Genomic DNA, 25,621 nt, shown 5'->3' with positions numbered 1-25,621 from the left:
AGTGGGAGGATGGGTGAGGGAAAATGGGGAATGAGGGAGGGAAATGGGAGGAGGGGAGGAGGTGAAAATTTTTAATAATAATAATAAAAAAGAAATATATTTCAGCACCAAAATAGACACTACCTCAGGCTAAATGTTTGGAAAAAGATTTTCCAAGCAAATTGGACATAAGAAACATACTGGTGTAGTCATTCTAATATGTTACAAAATAGACTTCCAACAAAAATTAATCAAAAGAAACAGAGAAGGACATTTCCTACCTATCAAGGAAAAGTACATTAAAGGTCTTTGCAATTCTTATCTTAGTATCTACACCCCAACAGAAGGTTGCTCACATTTGTAAAAAAAAAAAAAAAAAAAAAAAAAAAAAAAAAAAAAAAAAAAAAAATTCTAAAGCTCTTAAGTCACATATTGAACTTCACATTAGTTGTGGGAGACATCCATATCCCAAATCACCAATGGACACATCATCCATACAGAAACTAAACAAAAAAAAAAATGATGGAGTTAACAAATACTATGACGCAAATAGAACTAATAGATATCTAAAAAAACATTTCATGCAAACAAAAAAGAATATACCTTATCAGCACCTCACAGAATATTCTCCAAAACTTAACTCCTATTTGGCCAGGAAAAAAAAAAAAACAAAAACAAAAACAAAAAACTGAAGTAAACCCAACCAGAATGGATTAAAGCTCGATTTTAATAAAAATCAAAACAAAAGAGAACCTACAAACTCATGAAAATTGAACAACTCACTACTGATCAACACTGGGACAAGGAATAAAGAAAGAAATTAAAAACTTCTTACAGTTCAATGAAAATGAATGTACAACATACCCAAACTTATGGGCTATGTCCCAGAGGGTAGACAGTCCAGAGACATAAGATACAAGCAATCATGACTGAAAATAAGAAAAAAGTCAAAAAAATGATTCTTAATGATATTCATCTGTGTGCATAGGTCATTGCCTAGCCCCATTGCCACCAGAGAGGCTTCAACCAGCAACCAATTGAAATGATTAACTCCTGGAAACATTTTAATTTCTAAAATTGAATCTTGCTGTATACAAAATTCTTTTTGTAGTTTAATATCTTTTCACTGGTCTAGTCCAAATTATCTTATGATCACAATGAAAATCTATATACCATGTAATATTTATATCTTTAAGACTACTTATAATTCTTTGTAGAAAACAATTGGATTGGTCCATCTAATATCCACATATTTCTCTGTATGTGTATACCAGATTTTTTTTATCCATTTCTAGTCTGGTTCCATTAATTGACTATGGTGTTTGATGACCAATTGCTTCAGGTAATACCCCACTATCATATAACAGGACTATATGATAACTTTAATTTTTAAACTTATATTCCAATTCTAATTATGGCTATATTTATACTCTCATTAACAATGCATAATAATCCCTATCCCCATATCTATACTAGAAGTTTTTGTTTCTTTATTTGAGTGTTCGGTAGGACATGTGCAGGACCACATCACTTCATGCATAGGATAGTTATGTGAAAACATATGGCAGTGTAATTTCTCCATCTGTGGGCTAAGGGCATCAGATTTGATGCCAGGTTTGTGATTAGCATTTTAATGGTGATCATATATCTTTTCATCCCAGCAAATATTTTTCAAAATGATGACCTAATCACAAAGATATTTTTGTTTTCTTGTTTTGTATTGGTTTATCTATTAGTATTAATTTTTAAAATGTGCTTGCCCTGAACAGAGATTCCTATTTCTCTTTATATTTTTTAACATGTTATCATATGAATGACAATTCTCCTTCCTCAAAAATATAAGTACTGGTATTACAAACATGTCACATCACAAACAACTTACACAAGGATTTTAAGAAGCAAGAACAATATTTTCTCAGATATATTACAGTATTTCTAAAAATTATATTTATAAAATATAAACATTTTATGACATAGTGACATGAACTGTTATATTGAGAATATGTTAGCATTTCATAAGGACCAGAGCAAGTGAAGATGTAATATTGAAATTATGGGACAAATACAAATATTTCTAATTTAGCAGCAACAATATTAATTTTATGACAACAATATAAAAAGTTCTTTTCTAATATTATAATAATGAAGTTAAGAGAATCTTATTTCTGTTAGACTATAATAACATAATAATTATCTACATATTACAGATTCTGTTTCCTAAATTGAAATCAACAGAGATAAGTTTTATTGGTTATATGTAATATTTATGAATGCATGTGAGATTGCTCAGTCTGTGAATTGTTTCCCATATAAGCATGCAGGATCAAATATGGATCACATTACCCATGTTAAAAAAAATTCCAGACATATGCATGTTACCCACATATTAATGACACCAAAGATGTGAAGTATATGGGTAAAGGCTGGCCAGTTAGTCTAGCCGTCCTGATGAGTTCTAGGTTCAGTGAGACACCTTGTCTCAAAATTTCAGATGGAGAGTATAAAGGAAGACAACACATTAGTTATTATAGATAAGCCAAAATAATGAGTTAGTAATAGTGCTTATTTAATTCTTATTTTTAATGCAAACAAAAACAAATTGGAAAACAATATTTGTAGATCCTAGGATTCTAAAATAAAACTAAGAATAATTGCGCATGTAATTTCTTTAGAGTAAAGGCAATATTTAAAAGTGATAACTAAGGTATAGAAATATATAGATATTTAGTTTTGATTAGATTCGACAATAACTTGAATACATTAACAATTGTAAAGTTATCTTTTTTAGAGTATTTGCACTTGACTTAAAACACTTAGAACAATTTAAGAATAACTAAATGTAGCTTTACATTAGTAGTCCATATTGACATATAAACTAATAATTTATGAGTTAATCAGATGATTTATAAGTTTTGAAGTATTCAAAACTAGCAATTAGAAACAAAAATAAAAAACTTTAAAAACAAAATATATCTTCTAAAATAATGTTTAGTTAGAAGCAAGACAATTCTGACAATTGTTGTAGAATATAACATTATAACTATAATAATATCAGATATGAGAGTACTTTAATGGAAAATACTAAGATTGCAACAAGCATAAATTTATGGTCAATTTTATGTTAAAAATCAATTATTTCTAGATGCAATAAATATATCAATCATTGAATGGCATTTTTTCTTTCAATTTCAGATTTTTTTAAATAAAAATGTTTTTGGCATATATATGTATAGACTCTTATTATGCTGTCTCCCCACAATTCATTTCTCTCCCATCTCCATCATTCTGTCTCCTTTCTGTCGGTTTCTTTCCTAAAGCCTATTTTTTGTTTTTCTTTTGTGATCAATTTAATGTAATCATTGCCATTGGGGTTATACATTTGAGCTTTTTAGGTTCACAAGTTTGTAGTAAATTTCAGGCAATGATTTTCTGTTTCCTGAATACATCAGAAGCAAATAGTTCAGGGTAGAAGTTTAGACCACGCTGAGCTCTTCCTCTCTCAATGTGTGAAGACTGAGGAGACCATTCGATGGCAGGCCAGCGAAGACATCCACTGCTGTTATTATATTGTGGTCTCAAGAGCTGCATTTTGTCCAGAAATTGCATTTCTCAGCTCTACTCTCAAAAGTTTATTTTTAAATAACTTTGAAAATTATATAAATTAGATCAAGGATGATGGGTAAATAATAAACTATTTGACAATTTGAGAATGATTTTGTTTCCAAAAGAAGTAACAGAAAACATTCCCAAGGGTATTATAACATGCATATTTCTGACCTGATAAATTTTTGATATGTAATATTCAAAATAATTTAAGAAGAGAATAGTGTGCTGACTCCACATTCATGGAAAACAAGTGGTAGCAAATGGATTACAAAATATGAGATGTTTTAAAAATAAACTAGCAGTCTAGTTACAGTTGTCCATAAACAATGGATGAAGAAGGCTGAGGCAAAGGATGGGGGCAACAAGAAGAATTTTGTGTCTGTCCATCATACAGAGACACACGTGCTCATTAGTAGACTGAGAAGAACATGTGCCAGAATATCAACAATTGTTACAGGATTTCTATTCAGGAAAATGTCAGTTCTGAATTGCAACCAATATTTGTCTTTAACTTAGATGTATTCATTAATTAACTTTGAACTCAAACTTTAAAATAAGATTGTATTCCTTTTCAGATAATTCTTTGTGATTAAGCATAACCAGAAATAATTTCTAAAACATAAGTCAAAAGACTGTATATACAAGCAAAATTGCTTCATATAAACCAATATGCTTATAATGTTAAAGCTGCCATTAGTGATTGTTTCCTCAAATGGATTTCATACATCATCATAAAACATTGTTTTGGAATTATTCTCCTCTGTTGCTGATGAAATTGAGAATTAAATGATCTATGAAATTTACTGAATCATATTAGAAAGGATGCCACCTGACACTGTGGTCACTGAATGTTGTCTTACTCATTATGTAATAATAAGATTTGTACAGGGTAAAATTTTAAGAACTGTAATCAAATTTTATTTTTTATATTGGTTGACGAAAAATCAGATAATTAAACCATGAATAGCAAGTATTTCATTTGCCACTATAAAATGTACTTTTCGAAACACATATCTAGAAATTGCCAAGAAATGTCTGTATAACTAAAACTCCACAAAAATAATGAAGTTAAACTTTTTTTAATTTTTAGATGGAGAGACCAGGGCGATAATTCAAATAAAGGAAAATTATATTCTTAGTGCAATTGTTTTCTTACGTGCCCAGAGTTCTCTCTCTCTTCTTTATAACTCTACTGACAGCACATTTTACTTCTTTGTTCCGAAGACTATAGATGAGTGGATTCAGCATGGGTATTACAATGGTGTAAAACACAGAAGCCACTTGATCCTTTCCCAAGGAGAAAGACTGATTTGACTTTAAATGCGTGAAGATCATGGTTCCATAAAATACGGTGACTGCCAAGATATGAGAAGTACAAGTTGAGAAGGCTTTTTGTTTCCCTGAAGTGGAATTGATCTTCAAAATAGTAGAAAGAATGGACATGTAAGATGCAGATATTGTGATAAGGGACATCAATAGAGTAGAACCAGCAAAAATAAATATAATGAATTCAATATCATGTGTGTTACTGCAAGACAAGGCTATAAGTGGGGATGTGTCACAAAAAAAGTCCTGAATGACATTAGAGTTGCAGAAATTCAATGTAGCCATACATAACATATTGACAGTGGCATCCAGAGTTCCAAGCACATATGACCCACCAAGAAGGGTACTGCAGAATCTGCTGGACATAACGACTGAATAGTGCAGAGGGTTACAGATAGCTACGTACCGATCATAGGCCATGGAAGACAGAAGGAAACACTCAGTCGCAGCCAAAAGGACGAAAAAGTACATTTGAGTGAAGCAGCCCACGTAGGAAATATTCTTAGTAGAAGTCAGCAAGTTCTCTAAGGTTTTAGGTGTGATGGCAGTTGAGTAACTGAGGTCAAGGAATGACAGGTGGGTGAGAAAAAAATACATCGGAGTGTGTAGCTGGACATCTAGACGAATGATCAGTATCATGCCTATGTTCCCCAGCACAGTGAGCAGGTATATCAGGAGAAAAGTCACAGAGATGACCAGCTGGATCTCCTTGGAATCTGTCAGCCCCATGAGGATGAAATCAGGCTTAAGCGTGTAATTCCAAGTATTCATTGTGAGCTATCGTAAACTGTTCAGGAATTAAAAGTGATATTTACGTTGAATGACTGTCAATAAAATATTTTATGTATGTTTTAAAATCAATAACTGATTTATGTTGCTTCAAATATGATATAGCTTTTTATGGTATTCCTTTTTAAAAGAAATGTCAAAAAGATAAGCATAATATTTGTTAATTATGTAATAAAGATAATGGACTTCTTTATGTTTTCAACAAAACTCATCCCATTTGCAACAAGGAACAAAGTGCAGAATATTAAATAACTACTGAGTATTTGGTTCAAATGCCTGTTGATTATCTGTATATATTCTGACTATATGACATGCTTGTCATTCTGTTCTGTTCTTTACACTTAGTGATTGAAATCTAGACAAGACTCTTGACTATTCAATAAATAAAGGTAGAAAAACATTTCAAAGTGCTATTTGCTCTTCATTTTCTTAAGATATGAATCATCTCTCTTTACTAATAAATCTCTATTTTATCCCTTTTCCAGAAGTCTTTTGACAGCAATAAGACTTGTGACTATCCATGAAAAGTTTATCTGCCCAAGAAATTCAAAATCAAAGTTACACGGAAAATAGAGTTTCAAAATATTATGTTTAGAATATCATGTCATTAGTTATTTTGTCAGAAATCCTGACAGTCCTTGTGAAAGTTCTAATCTCAGGGTGTGCAAACAGTTATACAATAAGCACCTTGATTTTTTTTTAACAGTTCTAAGTTCTTATAAATATCAGAGTACTTACTGTGAGTCAAGTTGTTGAGAAACAACTACAGACAGAGATTTCAATATCATATGCATAAAATTTTGACAACTTTCAAAATTTTCCTTGATATTTCCAGATATCTGTATATCCATTTTCTTTAAAGGGTAAGGAAAGTCTGTCAAACAGTCTTATTCTGTCTTGTTGAACTAGAAAACTCACAGTGACTATGAACAAAATGAGTGCTAAAATCTCTGATTAGCCCCAGTAGAGCAGTCTATGCCCTTCCTTTCTACCCAATAATCATGCAGAAATTTATAGAAGGGTGCCGAGCATCATGTAGCCCATGGTCGTCCTCGGGGGCCAGTCCAATTTTTAAGCAAGTTTGGCATGCCTTCGAGAAAGAAAGCTCATCGAGTAATTGAGCCAAAGTTTCCATTTTTTAGAAACCCCGCAGTGAATAAAATGAGGATTCTTCTCTTCTAATGATATATATGCAATGTTTAGTGTTTGTATGCAGTCATCTTTTATTAATTCAGAAGAAAAAAGAATTTTACTGTTATAAGTATTTATTGGAATGATTCTATAAAAATAAACTGTATTCATTAAAACCTATAAGCTACAATACTATTTCAGCATGCCTCATTTCTACAGCCTGCTTATGATATATTTTCATTTCATTAATATAACAGATGAGATACAAAATTAAAAATTACTAACCATTAAAAAAACACATACTTAATTTGTATGGGATCAGGTTATATCATGCCTTAAATCAGAATAAACTGATATCAACTATAATTTAAATAAAGCTAAATAGTTTTTGAAGAATATTTTCCAAGAGTGAAGAATAAAAATGAAAATAAGGCATTTTTCTCAGAGATAACTGGGGTAAAAGACACCTGCTAATCTGGCATCAAGTGTTGGTGAAATAAAATTCTTTATATGTATCATTGAGTCCTTTAGAAGGCGGTACACATATACACATACCCCAGAGTCAGGCAATGTTTTAATATTATGGATAGAGACATTTTTGCATGTATTATATTTTGAATGAACTTTGTATGACCAATGCTATTTGTTAAATGGATCTTATCTTTACTGACTAAACAATGTAGTTTGTAGAAACCAGCATTTAACTGTTGGGCAAACAGGTCAACTTGATGATTTCAAGTAACTGAGAAGCTAAGGTTGACTTTCCACATGAATCTTAGTATACATTCTAATTGCCAGATAACTTCAAAATGTTCTACTTGGATATGTTCATTGATATTTTTTTGTCAGTGTTGATTGCATGAAGTCCACATCATGATAGCAAAGTCAATATTTTACCAACATGTAGTCACTGTAGAACCCAACATGTCAAACTACACAATAATGCCATTTTCAAAGCTCCATACCTAAAATTTCCTTCTTTCTTGAATTATTATTACTAATAAATTATATTTATTTTATATCTCAATCATCGAGGATAACCTTCTTTTTCAAATTTTACCTTTTAATTGTATTAGTATACATTATATCAACAGCAGTTTGCACTATGAAATTTCACACATGTATATAATGTGATCATCTTAACTTTCTCTTCCTCCATTCCTTGTGTCCATCTCCACTATTCTTGCCAGTGGTTACCATCATCTGCCCCAAGAGTGTCCTTTTAATTTCATGTTTGTTTCTCTCTTAATTCCACATACGAGAAATACAATACTTGGCTTTCTCTCACTTATTTCACTTGACATGATACCTCTTTTAATGTGCATTTTATGTCATCAGTAAGCAAGAGTTCTGGGTCCTTCTAACGTCTGTAGAATACTGAACTGTACATAGGTGACAGACTTTATCTTCCATTCATCTGTGATTTGACACCAGTTTGTTGCATGGTTCACTATCCTGAAGGTGTTGTAGAATAAGTATGTAGCTCTTTCTGACAGAGAGTGCCTGTGGTTCTGCCAGCGTATATTTAGGATGGTATTTCTGAATATTAGGGTAATTTTCTTTTGCTATTGTTTCTATGATCATACACATTTTAACTTTCTTTATCAATTATTTTACCATTTTATTGCACACACATAATGTACTTTGATTATATTATCCTCTATTATAGTCTTTCTTCTCATTCTCAGAGCATTTGTCCTGATTAGCATGTCGTCCCATTTACATGCCTTTTTTGTTGTGATACACTTAATTAGGATTTAGTTTAATTAGGATTAAATTTATGAATGTCTGCAGGGCTTATTTTCTTGAGCAAAGGCAATTTACTGATGACTACTACTCTGGAATATGATTTCCTGAGTTACAACAAATATAAACTTTCTGTACCTCCTCATTAAGGGGTAGGGTCTTATAAGCTCTTTCCAACCTTCTCGATGAGATAATAGGTCCAGTAGTGTGTATACAGTCTTGGCTGCAGTGAGTTTATAAGTACAAAAGTCATATCATGTTCAGGTTTTCATCAGACACATCCTCATTCCCTGGCTCTTATATTCTATACCTTCTTCCTAAAAAACCTTGAACCTTAAAGGAGATAACATAGAAATATCATTTAGGTGTCAGGACTTAAAACTCACATATTCTAAGTATTTTATGTGCTATGAGTTGCTGGTTTAATAATGTTCCACTTTCAACACAAAGTTTTTTCAGGAAGCTGAAGGTAGGACTGATCTATTTGTATAAACAAACACTCACATCTATAACGTTTGTTCTTAGAGCTGTATTGACTATATCCCCAAAGATCTGGAAAATCACACTGATTTATTTCATGGTTCATTCATAGTGTGAAAGTGTTTTATTAAATTATCATATCTTTATATTCTTCCTTTGGTGTATTTTGTTGTTGGCTTATGATTTTATCTAGTTTGGTATGTTTAAAAAATTGTTATTTTCTGTCATCTGTCTTTTAAGAATGGCTTCATATCATATCATATGATAAAATTTGGAGAAAGTTTCATTAAATGCTTAGAAAAAACATTTTTATTAACTGTTAGATGAAATGAATATACTACGGACAGTCAATTTTTTTGTTTTGTAGCTTAATTTTACTCTTTTGTTTATATTTTGTCACTGTTCATTGGAAAACATGGAAAGAACACTTCATTTATTATGTTGATGAGAAAAATTAAATATTATTAAGGTTTTAGAAAGAATATATAAGGAGATGTGTGTCTATATAAAATGTAAAACATTATTTATATGTCTTGTTTAGAATAAACAAAAGTTTGGTAATTAACTATATACATTTTATTATCTGAGTGTTTAGTTGCTAGGCAGAAATCTATGTCAAATGCTGTTTTGAACTTCAAATAACAGGCCAATATTTGAAAGTATTCTAAGTTCAATGCATGGGATAAAATATGAAAGTCTTTCTCCACAAAGGATTGAGTACTGATATTCTCAGTCTTATGAATTTCTTAAGCAGCTAGCCAGAGCTGCTGTGAGTCCATAATTACAAATTTTTTTATATTCAGAGAAAGGCAGTTCTTATCAATTCTCTATTCTCTGTCTCTTTTTATTCAACCTTTGGTAGGGTATTTCTTCAGCCTTGAAATAGGAAATACAGATGTCTCATTTAGGACTAAAGAATTATAGACTTTTATTCTGAATACTTTTGTCATTTATGAATATCGGTATTAACCTATGGTCACTGAAATAGCAAATTTTTCTGAGTATAGATGGCAGAAGAACTAATATATGTTTATAGCATAAATATTTAAAAGACAGAGAAATGTACATTTTATGAAACAAAAGCAATAGATCGCTACAAGGTCAGTTCATTTTAGAGCCTAAAGCTATTAATAGGAGTGGTCATTATTTTTTCCAAATGGACTATGTCTTAAATACAATTAGAATATGATTATTCCAGTTTTTTAACTTAATTCTTTTTAACAACTTACTCTATATTTGTGCTGTATATTCCAGAAAATACATAACAAACCACCTATTTTCAATTATTTGCTTTTATTTGTGTCTTTTGTAAATGTAAAAATAAAAAGCATATCTATATTTTAATTAAGATATTAATTTTCAACTAAGATTCCTAACGTAACAATATAAAAGACAGTGAAATAGTATGCCAGAGGTATTTGATATGTCTCAGAATTACATGGTTTCCAAATATATGTTATATTCTTATATAAGGGATAAATTTGAAATGTATCAATGTCAAAATATTACAAAATTAGAGACCTGATTTTTTTTCCTCACACATCTAGAATCTGTTCATCCCAAAAAGGGCAATGGCAAGATAGTTCTGTTATGTGAATGCAGAATGTATTGACAGAATATAAAGAAAACGACATGATTTTTTCCTGTGTGTCATATGCAGATATGTGTTTACCATTATTGATTTAAATGAGCTTACACTTGGCTGTCTGCAATTGTTACAGTGTTTCTATTCCTTAAAAACATTATTTTCCAAATTCTCACAGAAACTAGAGTTTTGTTAACTTAATTTCCTTTAATAGCTTACCCTAAATTTGTGCTCTACATTTCAGAGAATTCACTTTGATAGACAAGTTTTGTTTGGAATAAGTGAATTTATTTAGTATATAGAAAGACTCAGTAAACCAACAAATAGAAGATAGGTAGCCAGATCAATGATAGATGAAAATGTTACACAGATTGTAGGTAGGTAGACAGATGCTAGAAAAGTAGTAGGTAGATAGATGATAGATATCTTTTCCATGGTATAAATAAAATTTAGTACATTGAGTTTATGTTAAAGAATTACATATTTATTCCATTAATTTCTACCCTACATGCATTCAAAAACACATACTTATTTTAACCATGACTAATGTGTTTTCTGACTCCCAAGTACGATAAAATTTGGAAATCACACTCCTGTGAATGGCCAATACAGTGCTTGTGTAAAGAAAGCTAAATATACACACCAATGTCAAGTGTGCTTAGAGGGACGAAGCAAGGGAGATCTTAATATTAAAGAGAAAAAAATAGTTTAATCACTTATCTGCCTTGAGTTCTCCCTCTTCTTGATAACTCTAACGACAGCATTTTTCACTTCTTTGTTTCTGAGACTATAAATGAGTGGGTTCAGCATAGGGATCACAATTGTATAGAAAACAGAAGCCACTTGGTCCTTTCCCAAGGAGTAGGACTTACTTGGTTTCATATAAGTAAAGATTAATGCCCCATAAAAGATAGTGACTCCCAGGAGATGAGAGGCACAGGTGGAGAAGGCTTTATGCTTTCCTGAAGTGGAATTGATCTTCAAAATAGTACAGAGAACGGACACATAAGATGCAGATATTGTAATAAGAGACACCATTAAGGTGAAGCCAGAGAAGATGACTATGATAATTTGTATGTTATGTGTGTCATTGCAAGACAGTGCTAAAATTGGAGATGTGTCACAAAAAAAGTGACGAATTTCTTTGGAACTGCAGAAGTGTATGGTGTTCATACAAAGCATATTAACAGTGGAGTCCATAGTTCCAATCATATAGGAGCCAGTGAGAAGGGCACTGCAGACTCTTGCGGACATGATAATTGGGTAGTGTAGAGGGTTGCAGATAGCTACATACCTATCATAGGCCATTGAAGCAAGAAGGAAACACTCAGCAGCAGCTAAGAGGACAAAAACATACATCTGAGTAAGGCAGCCAGCAAAGGAAATAATCTTGGTAGAAGTCAGCAGGTTCTCTAAGGTTTTAGGTGTGATGGCAGTTGAATAACTGAGGTCAAGGAATGACAGGTGACTTAGGAAGAAATACATTGGGGTGTGAAGCTGGGCATCGAGGCGAATGATCAGCATCATGCCTATGTTCCCCAGCACAGTGACCAGGTATATCAGGAGAAACAGCACAGCAAGGGGTAGCTCCATCTCCTTGGAATCTGACAGTCCCATGAGGATGAAGTCAGTCTCGTTTGGGTAATTCCAAGCATACATACTGAACGATCCTAAAACAGATAATAAATAAAAGGTGGTCTCAGCTTGTACAACTTTAAAAAGAGTTTTGTTTAAATGTACATGATGCTATTGTTATAACTTCAGTTGGCTTAATGTTGATATTTCTTTTACAGCATAAGGATAAAGTAAAATTGACAGATAGACATAGGTAACAACTCATATTTGGCTAGAATATGATAAAAGGCATACTGTTTTGTTCAATTATCATGGTAGTATTTCATTTAATAGTACCTTGGTTATTTTAGAATATTATAAATGTTGTATTGGTATGCATTCATTTTAAATGAGGAATCTAGCAAAAATCAAGTTACTTGTCAGAACTCAAATTATTGATGTTGACTGTTTTGTTTTCTGTAAAGTTTTGCTCAGAGGAGCATGAATATTGATAGTGTGTCTGGTACAAGGCTAGTCATTAAACTCTGATTACTTACTTACTAGATATAATGAAAGGAGAAAACAATTTATATATTATCTTTTGTTTATTTTTTAGATTTTACTCTTTATAGATGTATATAGGACACTTGAAAATGTTTAAACATGAATGGAGATGGCATGCTTTCTCTTCCTGTCAATGCATCGACAAGTATCTTCTAAAATTGCATTCATCATTCAGAGACTTCTATCAACTCTGTTGTTCTGCACATAACTTGATATTTACTTGGATAAGGCATAAATGCTAGGAGCTTACTTGGTTCTTTCGTAGATCCCTTATTTCATCCTAACATATCTAAACTTTGCCAATTTTAAGAATACTTACTGTGAGCCGAAGTTTGTGAATGGAAAACAACACCAACCAAAGTAAATGAATAAACCTATTAATATCATGCATGTAAAATTATGCTAATTGTCAATATTTCTCACGAAGAATATATGAAATCCAGTTAACAACATGAACATTTCTGTACTGTAGAATTTATTTAGCATGTGATAAATGCTTTCATCTATTTCCCCAAACATTCTTATAGAGTTAAGTCACCCTGGAAATTATTCTTGGATCTCTACAAAAGAGAAATTTTCTCAGGCAGATTTGATTTAAGAGCATTGCAGGGAACGACTGTGAACGAAAGCAGAGTAGTACAGGACTTTTTTCTGTGCCAGCATCAGGGCCCTGAGCGTCATCCACCACCTGGTCTTCCTCAGGGATCAATTTTCTAGCAAGATTACCTGCCCTGCTTTCAAAGACCAAAGTTCAATGTTTTGTTTTCTCCCAAGGAGATTGAAGAAAAAATAAATCTTAAATAAAATATTTAGCTATTTTAAAATTATGCATACATCAATTCATTTTGATTAAAGAGCCCGTTTGACTTGATTATGAATATATGAAATGAGTTTCATTTCTCTCAATTCATTGTAGAATTTTATTAGCTTCAGAACAGAAGTGTGTCTGGTTTTATTTTTTATGAACTAAATTTAGAACACACATTTGAAATTAATAGTTAATAATTACAAGAATGTATAGATTTTTGAAATATATTAAGTATCAGATAATTTCTCACTACTATGGAACAACGTATTATTCATATGCACTTTCTAAATGACTGTATTAGTGACAATATCAAGGATGAAGTGGTGAATTTTTACATGAAATAAAATTTACATTTAAAAGTGTGATCCTTTCCTGAATAAACTGTTTTCAGTAAAAGCAATAGATTATGACAAATTTGATATGAGTCAATTCAGGCAATCCCTGCTTCTTGTTAACATACAACATTGATGTATATATATATACATAGTGTAGTTTTATAAATTTTTTGTGTTTATGAAAATTCACCGAGATATAATGACCAGTTTTACAATCTTTTATTGTTTTACAATCCTTTTTTCTTCTGTACAGTTTTTGTCTCAATTGCATATTTTCATAATTATTGTATATTCACTTTTTGCTATTTTACCATTAGAGATTCATGCACCATGGCCTGTCTCGTGCTTATATTTTACAAAACCCTTAATTTCATTAGTTTTATATTGGATGGGCATCAGTCTTCGCTAAGTGACCTGAACATCCTCAAGTTGATTTGGGGATTTGACCTGCTTTAGCAGCATACTATACTTGAACAATTTTCTCAGTGAATTTTGATGTTAGATTTATTTTATAACACCATACTATGGAAATATATAGACACAGTTTGTTCTGTAGCTAATAAAATTCTACAAAGAATTGAGAGAAATGAAACTCATTTCATATATTCCTAATCAATTCAAACGGGCTCTTTAATAAAAATGAAATGATGTATGCATGATTTTAAAATAGCTAAATATTTTATTATTTAAGTTTTTTTGCTGGTAAAGGAAGTATTAAAGTGAGAATCAAAGTGAAAGATTCTTATGAGTTCTGTCTTAATTCATAACGAAATCATTATTCCTGAGTAATTAAAAATGACTCCTTTGGTTGGATCACAAGGGTGCTGGCATATATAGTAACACTTTAGAGTGTGAGATGTTGAAAAGAAATAGAACTTAATCTTGGGTGGTAACTGAGATTCGTACTTTGGATACGATCATAAAAATGGAAGAAGCCTTAGCCTAAGAAGGACTGTAACTTAAAGCCAGCTGTATCTTACTTTTAGAATGGTACTCTATGGATTTGTGTGTGTGTGTGTCATTTAAATAAACATTTGTAATTACCACTACTTTGTGCAGAAATTCAAGCATTTCTTACTGTCATTACAAGATCTTACCATGGAGAACACACTGTTCTCCTCCAGACTAAACATTTTCTTGCATCAGCCTCAGAGGTGAAGAGAACACAGGCATAAACCTCTGCCTGGCTCAGCAATGTATATATTGTCAGTGCAATGGACGATTAACAAGTCAGGAAGACATACATCTTCCCAAATTAGCACAGTGATAATAAAATTCAGGGAAATGAGCATTTAATATGAGGTGTCAAGATCTCTATTTATGCTTAAACTGCTGCAAATTCATAGATAAAATGAAACAGGAAATAGTTTTCAGCTGAACACCATTGAGTAAATAAAAATATAAACTACTCTGGTAGCTTATATATTTTACCATTAGTTTGATAAGATGTTATTTTATAAGTCTGGTAAGATATAAATATGGTACTATAAACATATAACTATGTGCTTCATAAAATTTGGGTTTTATGGTTATATAGGGTTATTAAAGTATCAATGGGATAAAATGAGTATATCTATAGAAGTCTTTATTTAATTGTTTAGTATCTGCACAAGGTAGATTAATATGTAGGCATTTATAGAGAGAAGACTATATGGAGACAGTGGAAATTGTCTGGTATTGTAAATGACAGAGAACAGCCTCAGAAGAAATCAGCTTACAAACCACAGTTTGGCATGTCTATCATTTGGAAGTGTGGTAAGTTTATTTCTATTGTTTAAGTAGTTTGTTAGATGTCATTCGCTTACTTCAAACACAGCAAATGAATAACATTAATATCAATATGTGCATATATATATATGTATGGATGTAGATGAGCGCATGAACTAAATAAGATAAAAATAGGGAAAGCTTTTTGCCATTTGTAAAATGAAACAAGTTCAGTGATATCTGTGATCTTCATTTTTTTTCTTTATTTTATTCTTTTTTAATTAAAATTTCCACCTCCTCCCCGTTTCCCATTTCCCCCTCCTCCCACACATTGCCCTCTCCCCCCACTCCCCTTCCCCCATCCCCACTCCTCTCCCCCTCCCCCCACTCCATTCCCCCTCCCTCTAGGTACTGAAGAGCAGTCCAAATTCCCCGCCCTGTGGGAAGTCCAAGGTCCTCCCACTTCTATCTAGGTCCAGGAAGGTGAGCATCCAAACAAGCTAGGCTCCCACAAAGCCAGCTCATGTATTAGGATCGAAACCTGGTGCCATTGTCTTTGGCTTCTCATCAGCCTTCATTGTCTGCCATGTTCAGAGAGTCCGGTTTCATCCCATGCTTATTCAGTCCCAGAACAGCTGGCCTGGGTGGGCTCCCAATAGATCAGTTCCACTGTCACAGTGGGTGGGTGCACCCCTTGTGGTCCTGACTTCCTTGCTCATGTTCTCCCTCCTTCTGCTCCTCATTTGGACCTTAAGAGCTCAGTCCGTTGCTCCAAATTGGGTCTCTGTCTCTATCTCGATCCCTCGCCAGATGAAGGTTCTTTTTTTTTTTTAGGTTTTTTTTTTTTTTATTCTTTTTTAATTAAAATTTCCACCTGCTCCCCGTTTCCCATATCCCTCCCCTCCTCCCAAATATTGCCCCCTCCCCCCACTTCCCTCCCCCTATCCCCACTCCTCTTCTCCTCCCCCCACACCATTCCCCCTCCCTCTTGATACTGAAGAGCAGTCCAAATTCTCTGCCCTGCGGGAAGACGAAGGTCTTCTGTCTACTTCCAGGAAGGTGAGCATCTAAACAGGCTAAGCTCCCACAAAGCCGGTTCATGTATTAGGATCGAAACCTAGTGCCATTGTCCTTGGCTTCTCATCTGCCTTCATTGTCCGCCATGCTCAGAGAGTCCGGAATCAACCCATGCTTATTCAGTCCCAGACCAGCTGGCCTTGGTGGGCTCCCAATAAATCAGTTCCACTGTCACAGTGGGTGGGTGCATCCCTCGTGGTCCTGATTTTTTGCTCATGTTCTCCCTCCTTCTGCTCCTCATTTGGACCTTAAGAGCTCAGACCGTTGCTCCAAATTGAGACTCTGTCTCTACCTCGATCCATCGCCAGATGAAGGTTCTAAGGAGATATGCAAGATATTCATCAGTATAGGATAGGGTCATTTCAGGTTCCCTCTCCTTAGTTGCCCAAGGTACCAGCTGGGGACATATTCCTGGACACCTGCGAACCCCTCAAGAGTCAAGTCTCTTGCCAACCCTAAGATGGCTCCCTTAGATAGGGTATATACTTCGCTGCTCCCGTATCAATCCTTCCTATATCCCAACCATCCCAATCCCCCGAGCTCCTCCCATCCTCCCCTTCTCATGTTTCTCATCCCATTTCCCCTTTGCCCCATGCCACCTCACCTGCAAGTTCCCAGTTTTTGCCCTGCAATCTTGTCTACTTCCCCCTCTCCATGCGGATGACTATATGATTTTCTTTGGGTTCACTTTCTTATTTAACTTCTATAGGATCACAAATTATATGCTTAATGTCTTTTATTTATGGCTAGAAACCGATTATGAGTGAGTACATCCCATGTTCCTCTTTTTGGGTCTGGGATACCTCACTCAGGATAGTGTTTTCTATTTCCATCCATTTGCACGCAAAATTCGAGAAGTCATTGTTTTTTACTGCTGAGTAGTACTCTAATATGTATATATTCCACACTTTCTTCATCCATTCCTCCATTGAAGGGCATCTAGGTTGTTTCCAGGTTTTGGCTATTACAAACAATGCTGCTATGAACATAGTTGAACAGATACTTTTATCATTTGATGGGGCATCTCTTGGGTATATTCCCAATAGTGGTATTACTGGATCTTGGGGTAGGTTGATCCCAAATTTCCTGAGAAATCGCCACACTGATTTCCAGAGTGGTTGCACAAGTTTGCATTCCCACCAGCAATGAATGAGTGTGCCTCTTTCTCCACAACCTCGCCAGCAAAGGCTATCATTGGTGTTTTTGATTTTAGCCATTCTGACAGGTGTAAGATGGTATCTCAAAGTTGTTTTAATTTGCATTTCCCTTATCGCTAAGGAGGTTGAGCATGACCTTAAGTGTCTTTTGGCCATTTGAATTTCTTCTGTTGAGAATTCTCTGTTCAGATCAGTGCCCCATTTTTTTATTGGGTTCATTAGCATTTTAAAGTTTAGTTTCTTGAGTTCTTTATATATTTTGGTGATCAGACCTTTGTCTGTTGCAGGGTTGGTGAAGATCTTCTCCCAGTCAGTGGGTTGCCTTTTTGTCTTAGTGACAGTGTCCTTTGCTTTACAGAAGCTACTCAGTTTCAGGAGGTCCCATTTATTCAATGTTGTCCTTAATGTCTGTGCTGCTGGGGATAAACGTAGGAAGTGATCTCCTGTACCCATATGTTGTAGAGTACTTCCAACTTTTTCTTCTATCAGGTTCAGTGTGTTCAGACTAATATTGAGGTCTTTAATCCATTTGGACTTGAGTTTTGTGCATGGTGATAGATATGGATCTATTTTCATTCTTCTACACGTTGACAACCAGTTCTGCCAGCACCATTTGTTGAAGATGCTCTCTTTTTTCCATTGAATACTTTTAGCTCCTTTATCAAAAATTAGGTGTTCATAAGTTTGTGGGTTAAAATCAGGGTCTTCTACTCGGTTCCATTGATCGACTTCTCTGTTTTTATGCCAATACCAAGCTGTTTTCAATACTGAGGCTCTGTAATAGAGTTTGAGGTCAGGGATGGTAATGCCTCCAGACGATCCTTTATTATATAAGATTGTTTTGGCTATCCTGGGTTTTTTGTTTCTCCATATAAAGTTGATTATTGTCCTCTCAAGATCTGTGAAGAATTTTGATGGGATTTTAATGGGGATTGCATTGAATCTATAAATTGCCCTTGGTAGAATTGCCATTTTTACTATGTTGATCCTCCCTATCCAAGAGCAAGGGAGATCCTTCCATTTTCTGGTATCCTCCTCAATTTCTTTCTTCATTGACTTAAAGTTCTTGTCAAATAGATCCTTTACTTCCTTGGTTAGGGTTACCCCAAGATATTTTATGCTATTTGTGGCTATCGTGAATGGTGATGCTTCTCTGATTTCCATCTCTGCTTCCTTATCCTTTGTGTATAGGAGGGCAACTGATTTTTTGGAATTGATCTTGTATCCTGCAACGCTACTAAAGGTGTTTATCAGCTGAAGGAGTTCTTTGCTGGAGTTTTTGGGGTCGCTTATGTACACTATCATATCGTCTGCAAATAATGAAAGTTTAACTTCTTCCTTTCCGATTTGAATCCCTTTGATCCCCTTATGTTGTCTTATTGCTATTGCTAGAATTTCAAGCACTATATTAAAGAGGTATGGAGAGAGTGGACAACCTTGTCGTGTTCCTGATTTTAGTGGAATAGGGAGACATAACCACAGACTCAGAGGAAATTCAGAGAATCATTAGATATTACTACAAAAACCTGTATGCCACAAAATTGGAAAATGTTATAGAAATGGACACTTTTTTAGATAAGTACCATATACCAAAGTTAAACCAGGACCAGGTGAACAATCTAAATAGACCTGTTAGTCGCGAAGAATTAGAAGTTGTTATAAAAAACCTCCCCACCAAAAAAAGCCCAGGTCCAGACGGCTTCAATGCAGAGTTCTATCAGAACTTCCAAGAAGACCTAATACCTATACTCCTTAATGTATTTCACAATATTGAAACAGAGAAGTCATTGCCAAATTCCTTTTATGAAGCTGAAGTTACTCTGATACCAAAACCACACAAAGACACAACCAAGAAAGAGAACTACAGGCCAATCTCACTCATGAACATCGACGCAAAAATACTCAATAAAATACTGGCAAACCGAATCCAAGAACACATTAGAAAAATTATCCATTATGATCAAGTAGGCTTCATCCCAGAGATGCAGGGCTGGTTCAACATACGAAAATCTATCAATGTAATCCATCAAATAAATAAACTGAAAGTAAAAAACCATATGATCATTTCATTAGATGCTGAAAAAGCATTTTACAAAATTCAACATCCCTTTATGATAAAGGTCTTAGAGAGATTAGGAATACAAGGGTCGTTCCTAACTATAATAAAAGCTATTTATAGCAAGCCGTCAGCTAACATCAAATTAAATGCAGATGAAGGTTCTAAGGTGATATGTAAGATATTCATCAGTATGGCTATAGGATAGGGTCATTTCAGGTTCCCTTTCCTCAGCTGCCCAAGGTACTAGCTGGGGACATCTCCCTGGACACCTGCGTGCCCCTCTAGAGTCAAGTCTCTTGCCAACCCTAAGATGGCTCCCTTAATTAGGATATATATTTCTCTGCTCCCGTATCCACCCTTCCTATATCCCAACCATCCTATTTCCCCAAGTTCCCCCCATCCTCTGGAAACAACCTAGATGCCCTTCAATGGAAGAATGGATGAAGAAAGTGTGGAATATATACATATTAGAGTACTACTCAGCGGTAAAAAACAATGACATCGTGAATTTTTCATGCAAATGGATGAAATAGAAAACACTATCCTGAGTGGGGTATCCCAGACCCAAAAAGATGAACATGGTATGTGCTCAGTCATAATTGGTTTCTAGCCATAAATAAAGGACATTGACCATATAATTTGTGATCCTAGAGAAGCTAAATAAGAAGATGAACCCAAAGAAAAGCGTATAGTCATCCGCCTGGATAGGGGAAGTAGACAAGATTGCTGGGCAAAAGCTGGGAACTTGCGGGTGAGGTGGCATGGGGCTAAGGGGAAATGTGATGTGATCTTCATTTTTGTATTTTAAATAAATTCTTTTCTTGTGGAACACATATCAAGCACAGCTTTCCCTTCCTCAATACCTCCCAGTCCTCCACACCACCCCTCTCCCCCAGATCCACTTTCCCTCCATTTTCTATTAGGAAAGAGAACAGGCTTCCAAGGTATAACAAAATGTGGTAAAAACAAGATACTACAAGGCAAGACAAAGACCCTTCTTTAGAGACTGGAACCCGATAAGAAGAAAAGTGGCAAAAAGAGATGGATGAGTTCCCACTGTTAAGTGTCCCTCAAAACCACCAACTCACAGCCATAACATACACAGAAGACCTGGTACAGATCCGTACAAGCCCTGTGCTTGCTTCGCAAGTCTCTACGAGCCCATATGAACCCTGCTTAGTTGATTCAATGAGCCATGTTCCTGTAATTTCTTCCATTGCCTCTGACTCCTACAGTCTTTCATTTACTTCTTCTGCCAGATTCTCCAGTCTCTAATGCGGAATGATGAAGACTTTCAGTTCAGATTCTCTTTACATGTCTGTCTGTGAATCTCTGCACACACATCCATCTGATGCCTTGATTATTGACAACGACCTATAAGTAAAGTAAAATATCATTAGGAATCAGTGTTCTCCTTCTTTTGTTTGGTTGTTTCTTTTTGTTTTGTTTTGTTTTTGTTTTTTCTTTTTTCTTTTTTTTTTTTTTTGCTTTGTTATTTGTACAGTCATATTTAGTTTCACCCTAAGACCCTAGGTCTCTGGGCTATCTAGTCCCCATTTTATGGCTCTCCAGGCAAGGTAGGTCATGATCACCCACCATTGCGGTGGGCCTCAGGTTAAATCACACATTGGATGACCACTCCCACAAAGTTCTGTGCCAACATTGTCCCAGGCAGAAATATTTGTTGCTTGAGGATTTTGTAGCTTGGCTTGAGTCCATTTTCTTTTTACATATCCTGCAAACTGTATTCCCCATGAAAGAGACAAGAAGCTAGGAGTAAAAGCTCTCTGCAGGCACCAGCTCAACCTCTCAACATTCAATAAGCTGTGTGCATTTTATCCTTGCAAATGGGCTCTGATTATTCATTTTTGGAGAGCAATCCTCTGTTCTGGTATCAACCTAGGTTGCTTTGGCATCTCCATGGAACCCTGTTTGACAACAACTCACCTGAAAGCAACACATTCTGGCTATTGGAAACTATTTTCACGGGCAACAGAAGATGTCTGTTTCAAACTACTTATCCTCTTTTACTAGTAACACTCATAGATTCCAGGAAATTTCCATTGGACTAGACTTCCACACCACCCTTCAAATACTCCTCAGTTCCAGGTGTCTCTCCCTATACTCTTTCTTCACATCAACCCGAGCCCTCTTGCTCCTTTCCCCACAAGCCTCCAGTTGACCTGTAAAATCTTTTCTCTTTCCTATTCCTAGAGAGATTCATGCATCCTCCTTAGAGCTATAATTTCTCTGGGTCAGTGGATTATAACAAAATAATAATTTACTTAACAATTAATATCCACTCATAAGTGAATACATGCAATATTTGTCTTTGGGGGTTTTGGTTACCTCACCAATAAGAGAAATCACTTGTATCATTGATTTTCATAATTTTGAAAGGTGTAAATGGATTATCAAAGTACATTTGATTGGCATTTTCCTGATAACCAAGGATGCTGAATGTTTAGTGTTTCTCAGCCATTTGAGTTTCTTCTAATGTTTATCTGTTTATATCTGTACCCTATTTTCAATTGGGCTATTTGATTTTTGATACCTAATTTCTAGAGTTCTCTATATATTTTGGACCTTAGTCCTCTCTCAGATGTCAAGTTGGTAGAAATCCTTCCACATTTTGTAGGCTATTGCTTTGTTCAATTCACAGTGTTTTTGCCTTTCTGAAATCTTTCAGTTTCGTGATGTCCCAATTATTAATTTTTGATCTTAGTTTCTGTTCTATTGGTGTTCTGTTTGGAAAGTTGTCTCCTGTTCCAATGTGTTCATGGCTGCTGTCTCCTTTCTCCTCTGTCAGGTTCATTGTGTTTGGTTTTATTAGGGCTTTGATCCACTTGGACTTGAATGTTCATCTTTACCTTAAAATGTTAACTGAGGATAGAAAAGCTCAATTAAAATTAAATAATAAATTACTAATAGAAATTGAAGAAGGCACTGGAAATTAATCTGTGTTTTATTGGGGGTTTAAAGTGAAAAATTCATTATGTAGACATAAATTTTTTCCCTAAATATCTTCTCACTGCTTCTTTTACATCTTTGTTCCTGAGACTGTAGATGATGGGATTCAGCATGGGAATCACAATGGCATAAAACGTGGACACTATCATGTCATGTTCCAAGGCATAATTGGAACTTGGCCGCATATACATGAAGAAAATTGTTCCATAATAGATGGACACTCCAGTGAGGTGAGAGCCACACGTAGAGAATACTTTTTGCCTTCCTTCAGCAGAATGCATCTTCAGAATGGCAGAAAGGATGAAACTATAGGAGATTATAATAATTAAGATAGTGAATACCTCAATGGAGCTCACAAAGATGAAGAGTAGAAGCTCATTCACCTTTGTGTCAGAGCAAGAAATAACCAGTAAAGGAGGGATATCACAGAAAAAATGCTTAATTTCATTGGATCCACAAAAAGATAGGCTAGAAGTGGCTCCTGTGTGGATAGAAGCATGCAGAATTCCACCAATGTAGGAGGCAATGATGAGGGACATGTAGACTCTAGGTGACATGCTCACTGCATAAAGAAGTGGGTTATAGATAGCTACATAGCGGTCATAAGCCATTGCAGCCAAGAGAAAGCATTCTGTGGTTCCACAACTGACAGCAAGAAACATCTGGGTTGTACATCCAAGGAAAGATATGACTTTCTTCTCTGACATCAAATCTATTAACATTTTAGGGGTGATAATGGTAGAAAAGGAGGCATCTACGAATGATAAAACACTCAGAAAATAGTACATTGGGACATGCAGCTGGGAGTCCCCAATGACTATTATAATCAGTCCCAAGTTTCCCATTAGTGTGAAAAGGTAAATAACTAGAAACAGGAAGAACAGGATAATCTGCAGTTCAGCATTGTCCGTTAGACCCCTCAGGATGAACAAAGTCACTTCAGTGACATTCTCCATTCTGAAATCAACGACAGCCATCCTAAATTCACTCAGAAAATAAGCATTTGTAGTACTAAGAAAATAATAGACTTATCGAGTCAAGAATAAGACATGCCGATAGTGTAAAATGCCCAAGCACGCATAAATAATACAGTGGATGGAACATGTTCATGACCTTATGTTGCATATAAAACCACCAGCTCTGCTAGCCAATTTATCCCTGCATTCAATCACTTATTTTCATTTTAAATTGTATTAAATTTCACATTGAGAATCAAGAGTGGTAGTTTTGGCTTGAGAATTGAAGGTAGGACTGTCAAAAGCTGGAAATCATCCTCACAAGAGTGAAGCTAGCTTGAAGCACATGAGACTGTTAAAAGAAACAAGCAAAAAAATGAAGAAGTAAAATTTTCTCTGGTACTTCAGACAAACAAACTTTCTATTAGTGGCAACAAACAGGATACAAATACAGATATTTAGGTCTTTCAGCAAATGGGCAACATCATTTATTATAACCTTTCACTTGTAGAGTTAAACTTGATTTCACAGCAAAAGTATATTTTGAAGAAAAACATGATAAGAGTATTGTTCTACAAAGATATTTTGGTTATATAACATGCTGAAGTAAGTTAATGGTACAGAGTAAAACCTTCATGTGTTATAATATTACATGACCTTTTAAGCAATTCTAACTCTCTTAGATCTTATTAAATGTTGTAATAAAATTGTGACTGGTGAGGTGGCTAATGAAGTAAAGTTGTTGCAGCCAAGCTGACAACTTGAGTTTAATCACTGGAAACTCACATTCAGGAAGGAGATAAAAAAACGCTTCAAGCTGTCCTCTGGTCTCCACATGGATACCTTGCCACATGTGTGATGTATTTCCCTAAATAAGCAAAATATGCATGTATTATATATGAATGAATTGATTAATAAAACTAAAAAATGATTGAAAGTGAAGATTAAACATAATGATCATGATCACATAACAATATGACAGAGCTCTCAAATTTTTGGTGCATTATCTTTTACTAGTGATAATCAGTAAATTAGTTAGATTTGTGAAAGGCATATTTCCAAATACTGGTGTCATCCATTCTAGAAGAGGCTTTGGACTTGAACTAGTGAGAAATGGAGAGTGGAGTCACATATCAACAATCTCTGGGACAAAATTCCAGTTGTATAAACTATCAGTATCATAAAAAATATTGTGGTAGCATTTTTAGAAATAATATAATCAAATTAATTATAAAATACTATTCACCTCTTTCCCTCATTTCCATTGTCCTCTCTCTTTTCTCTCTCCTTTATTCCCTCTCTTAATTCTTTTCTTCCCCTTCCCACCCAGTTCTCTTTTCATTACTCATTCCTTTCATCCTTTATTGTATCATTTCTTAACACAACATATCCCACCCTCAGAATTTTGATGTGGATGTTTATTTGGTAATGCATGTTGCTTTTCAGTTTGGTATTTGTACAGTTGCTTTCTTCAAGTGACAAAACTGTCATGAGAACATATATTTTCAATTTTTGAAATTCTTTCATTCGAATGAAAATGTGGGGATTGTTTCTCATAGAAAAGTTCATTGAATTAAAGCCAAAATCATTGAAGAGATGAGAGGATGACCAAGAGACTGAGGATTAGATACATAAATAAGTTGAGAAAATAATATACTAAAACTGCGCAAAAAACAGAATATTTAAGTACAGAAAATTGGCAATAAAAGAAGCCTTCTTTTCAGTTCATATACATTACCTATAACTTTAGTAGTGATCTGAAATTTGTAAATTAAAAATGATATAAAATTAT

At 34.5% G+C, this 25,621-nt stretch overlaps 3 protein-coding genes across 3 annotated transcripts; all 3 read right to left on the bottom strand.

The window, feature by feature from the left end:
• Window positions 1-4,737: 4,737 nt before the first annotated feature.
• On the bottom strand, window positions 4,738-5,682 carry LOC130862929 (olfactory receptor 8H1-like). Its single transcript, XM_057752776.1, has one exon. It carries the CDS (start codon window positions 5,680-5,682, stop codon window positions 4,738-4,740), a length of 945 nt encoding a protein of 314 aa, XP_057608759.1.
• Window positions 5,683-11,350: 5,668 nt separating this feature from the next.
• LOC130862922 (olfactory receptor 8H1-like) lies at window positions 11,351-12,301 on the bottom strand. Its single transcript, XM_057752768.1, has one exon. It carries the CDS (start codon window positions 12,299-12,301, stop codon window positions 11,351-11,353), a length of 951 nt encoding a protein of 316 aa, XP_057608751.1.
• Window positions 12,302-22,896: 10,595 nt separating this feature from the next.
• Window positions 22,897-23,829, bottom strand: LOC130862914 (olfactory receptor 141-like). The gene has a single exon (XM_057752757.1). The coding sequence runs from the start codon at window positions 23,827-23,829 to the stop codon at window positions 22,897-22,899; it is 933 nt and encodes a 310-aa protein (XP_057608740.1).
• Between the last annotated feature and the right edge of the window lie 1,792 nt (window positions 23,830-25,621).

This window comes from Chionomys nivalis, chromosome 2 (genome assembly GCF_950005125.1).
Source record: "Chionomys nivalis chromosome 2, mChiNiv1.1, whole genome shotgun sequence".
NCBI lineage: Eukaryota > Metazoa > Chordata > Mammalia > Rodentia > Cricetidae > Chionomys > Chionomys nivalis.
Note: the sequence above shows the minus strand (reverse complement) of the source record. Positions and strands in the feature narration are given on the sequence as shown.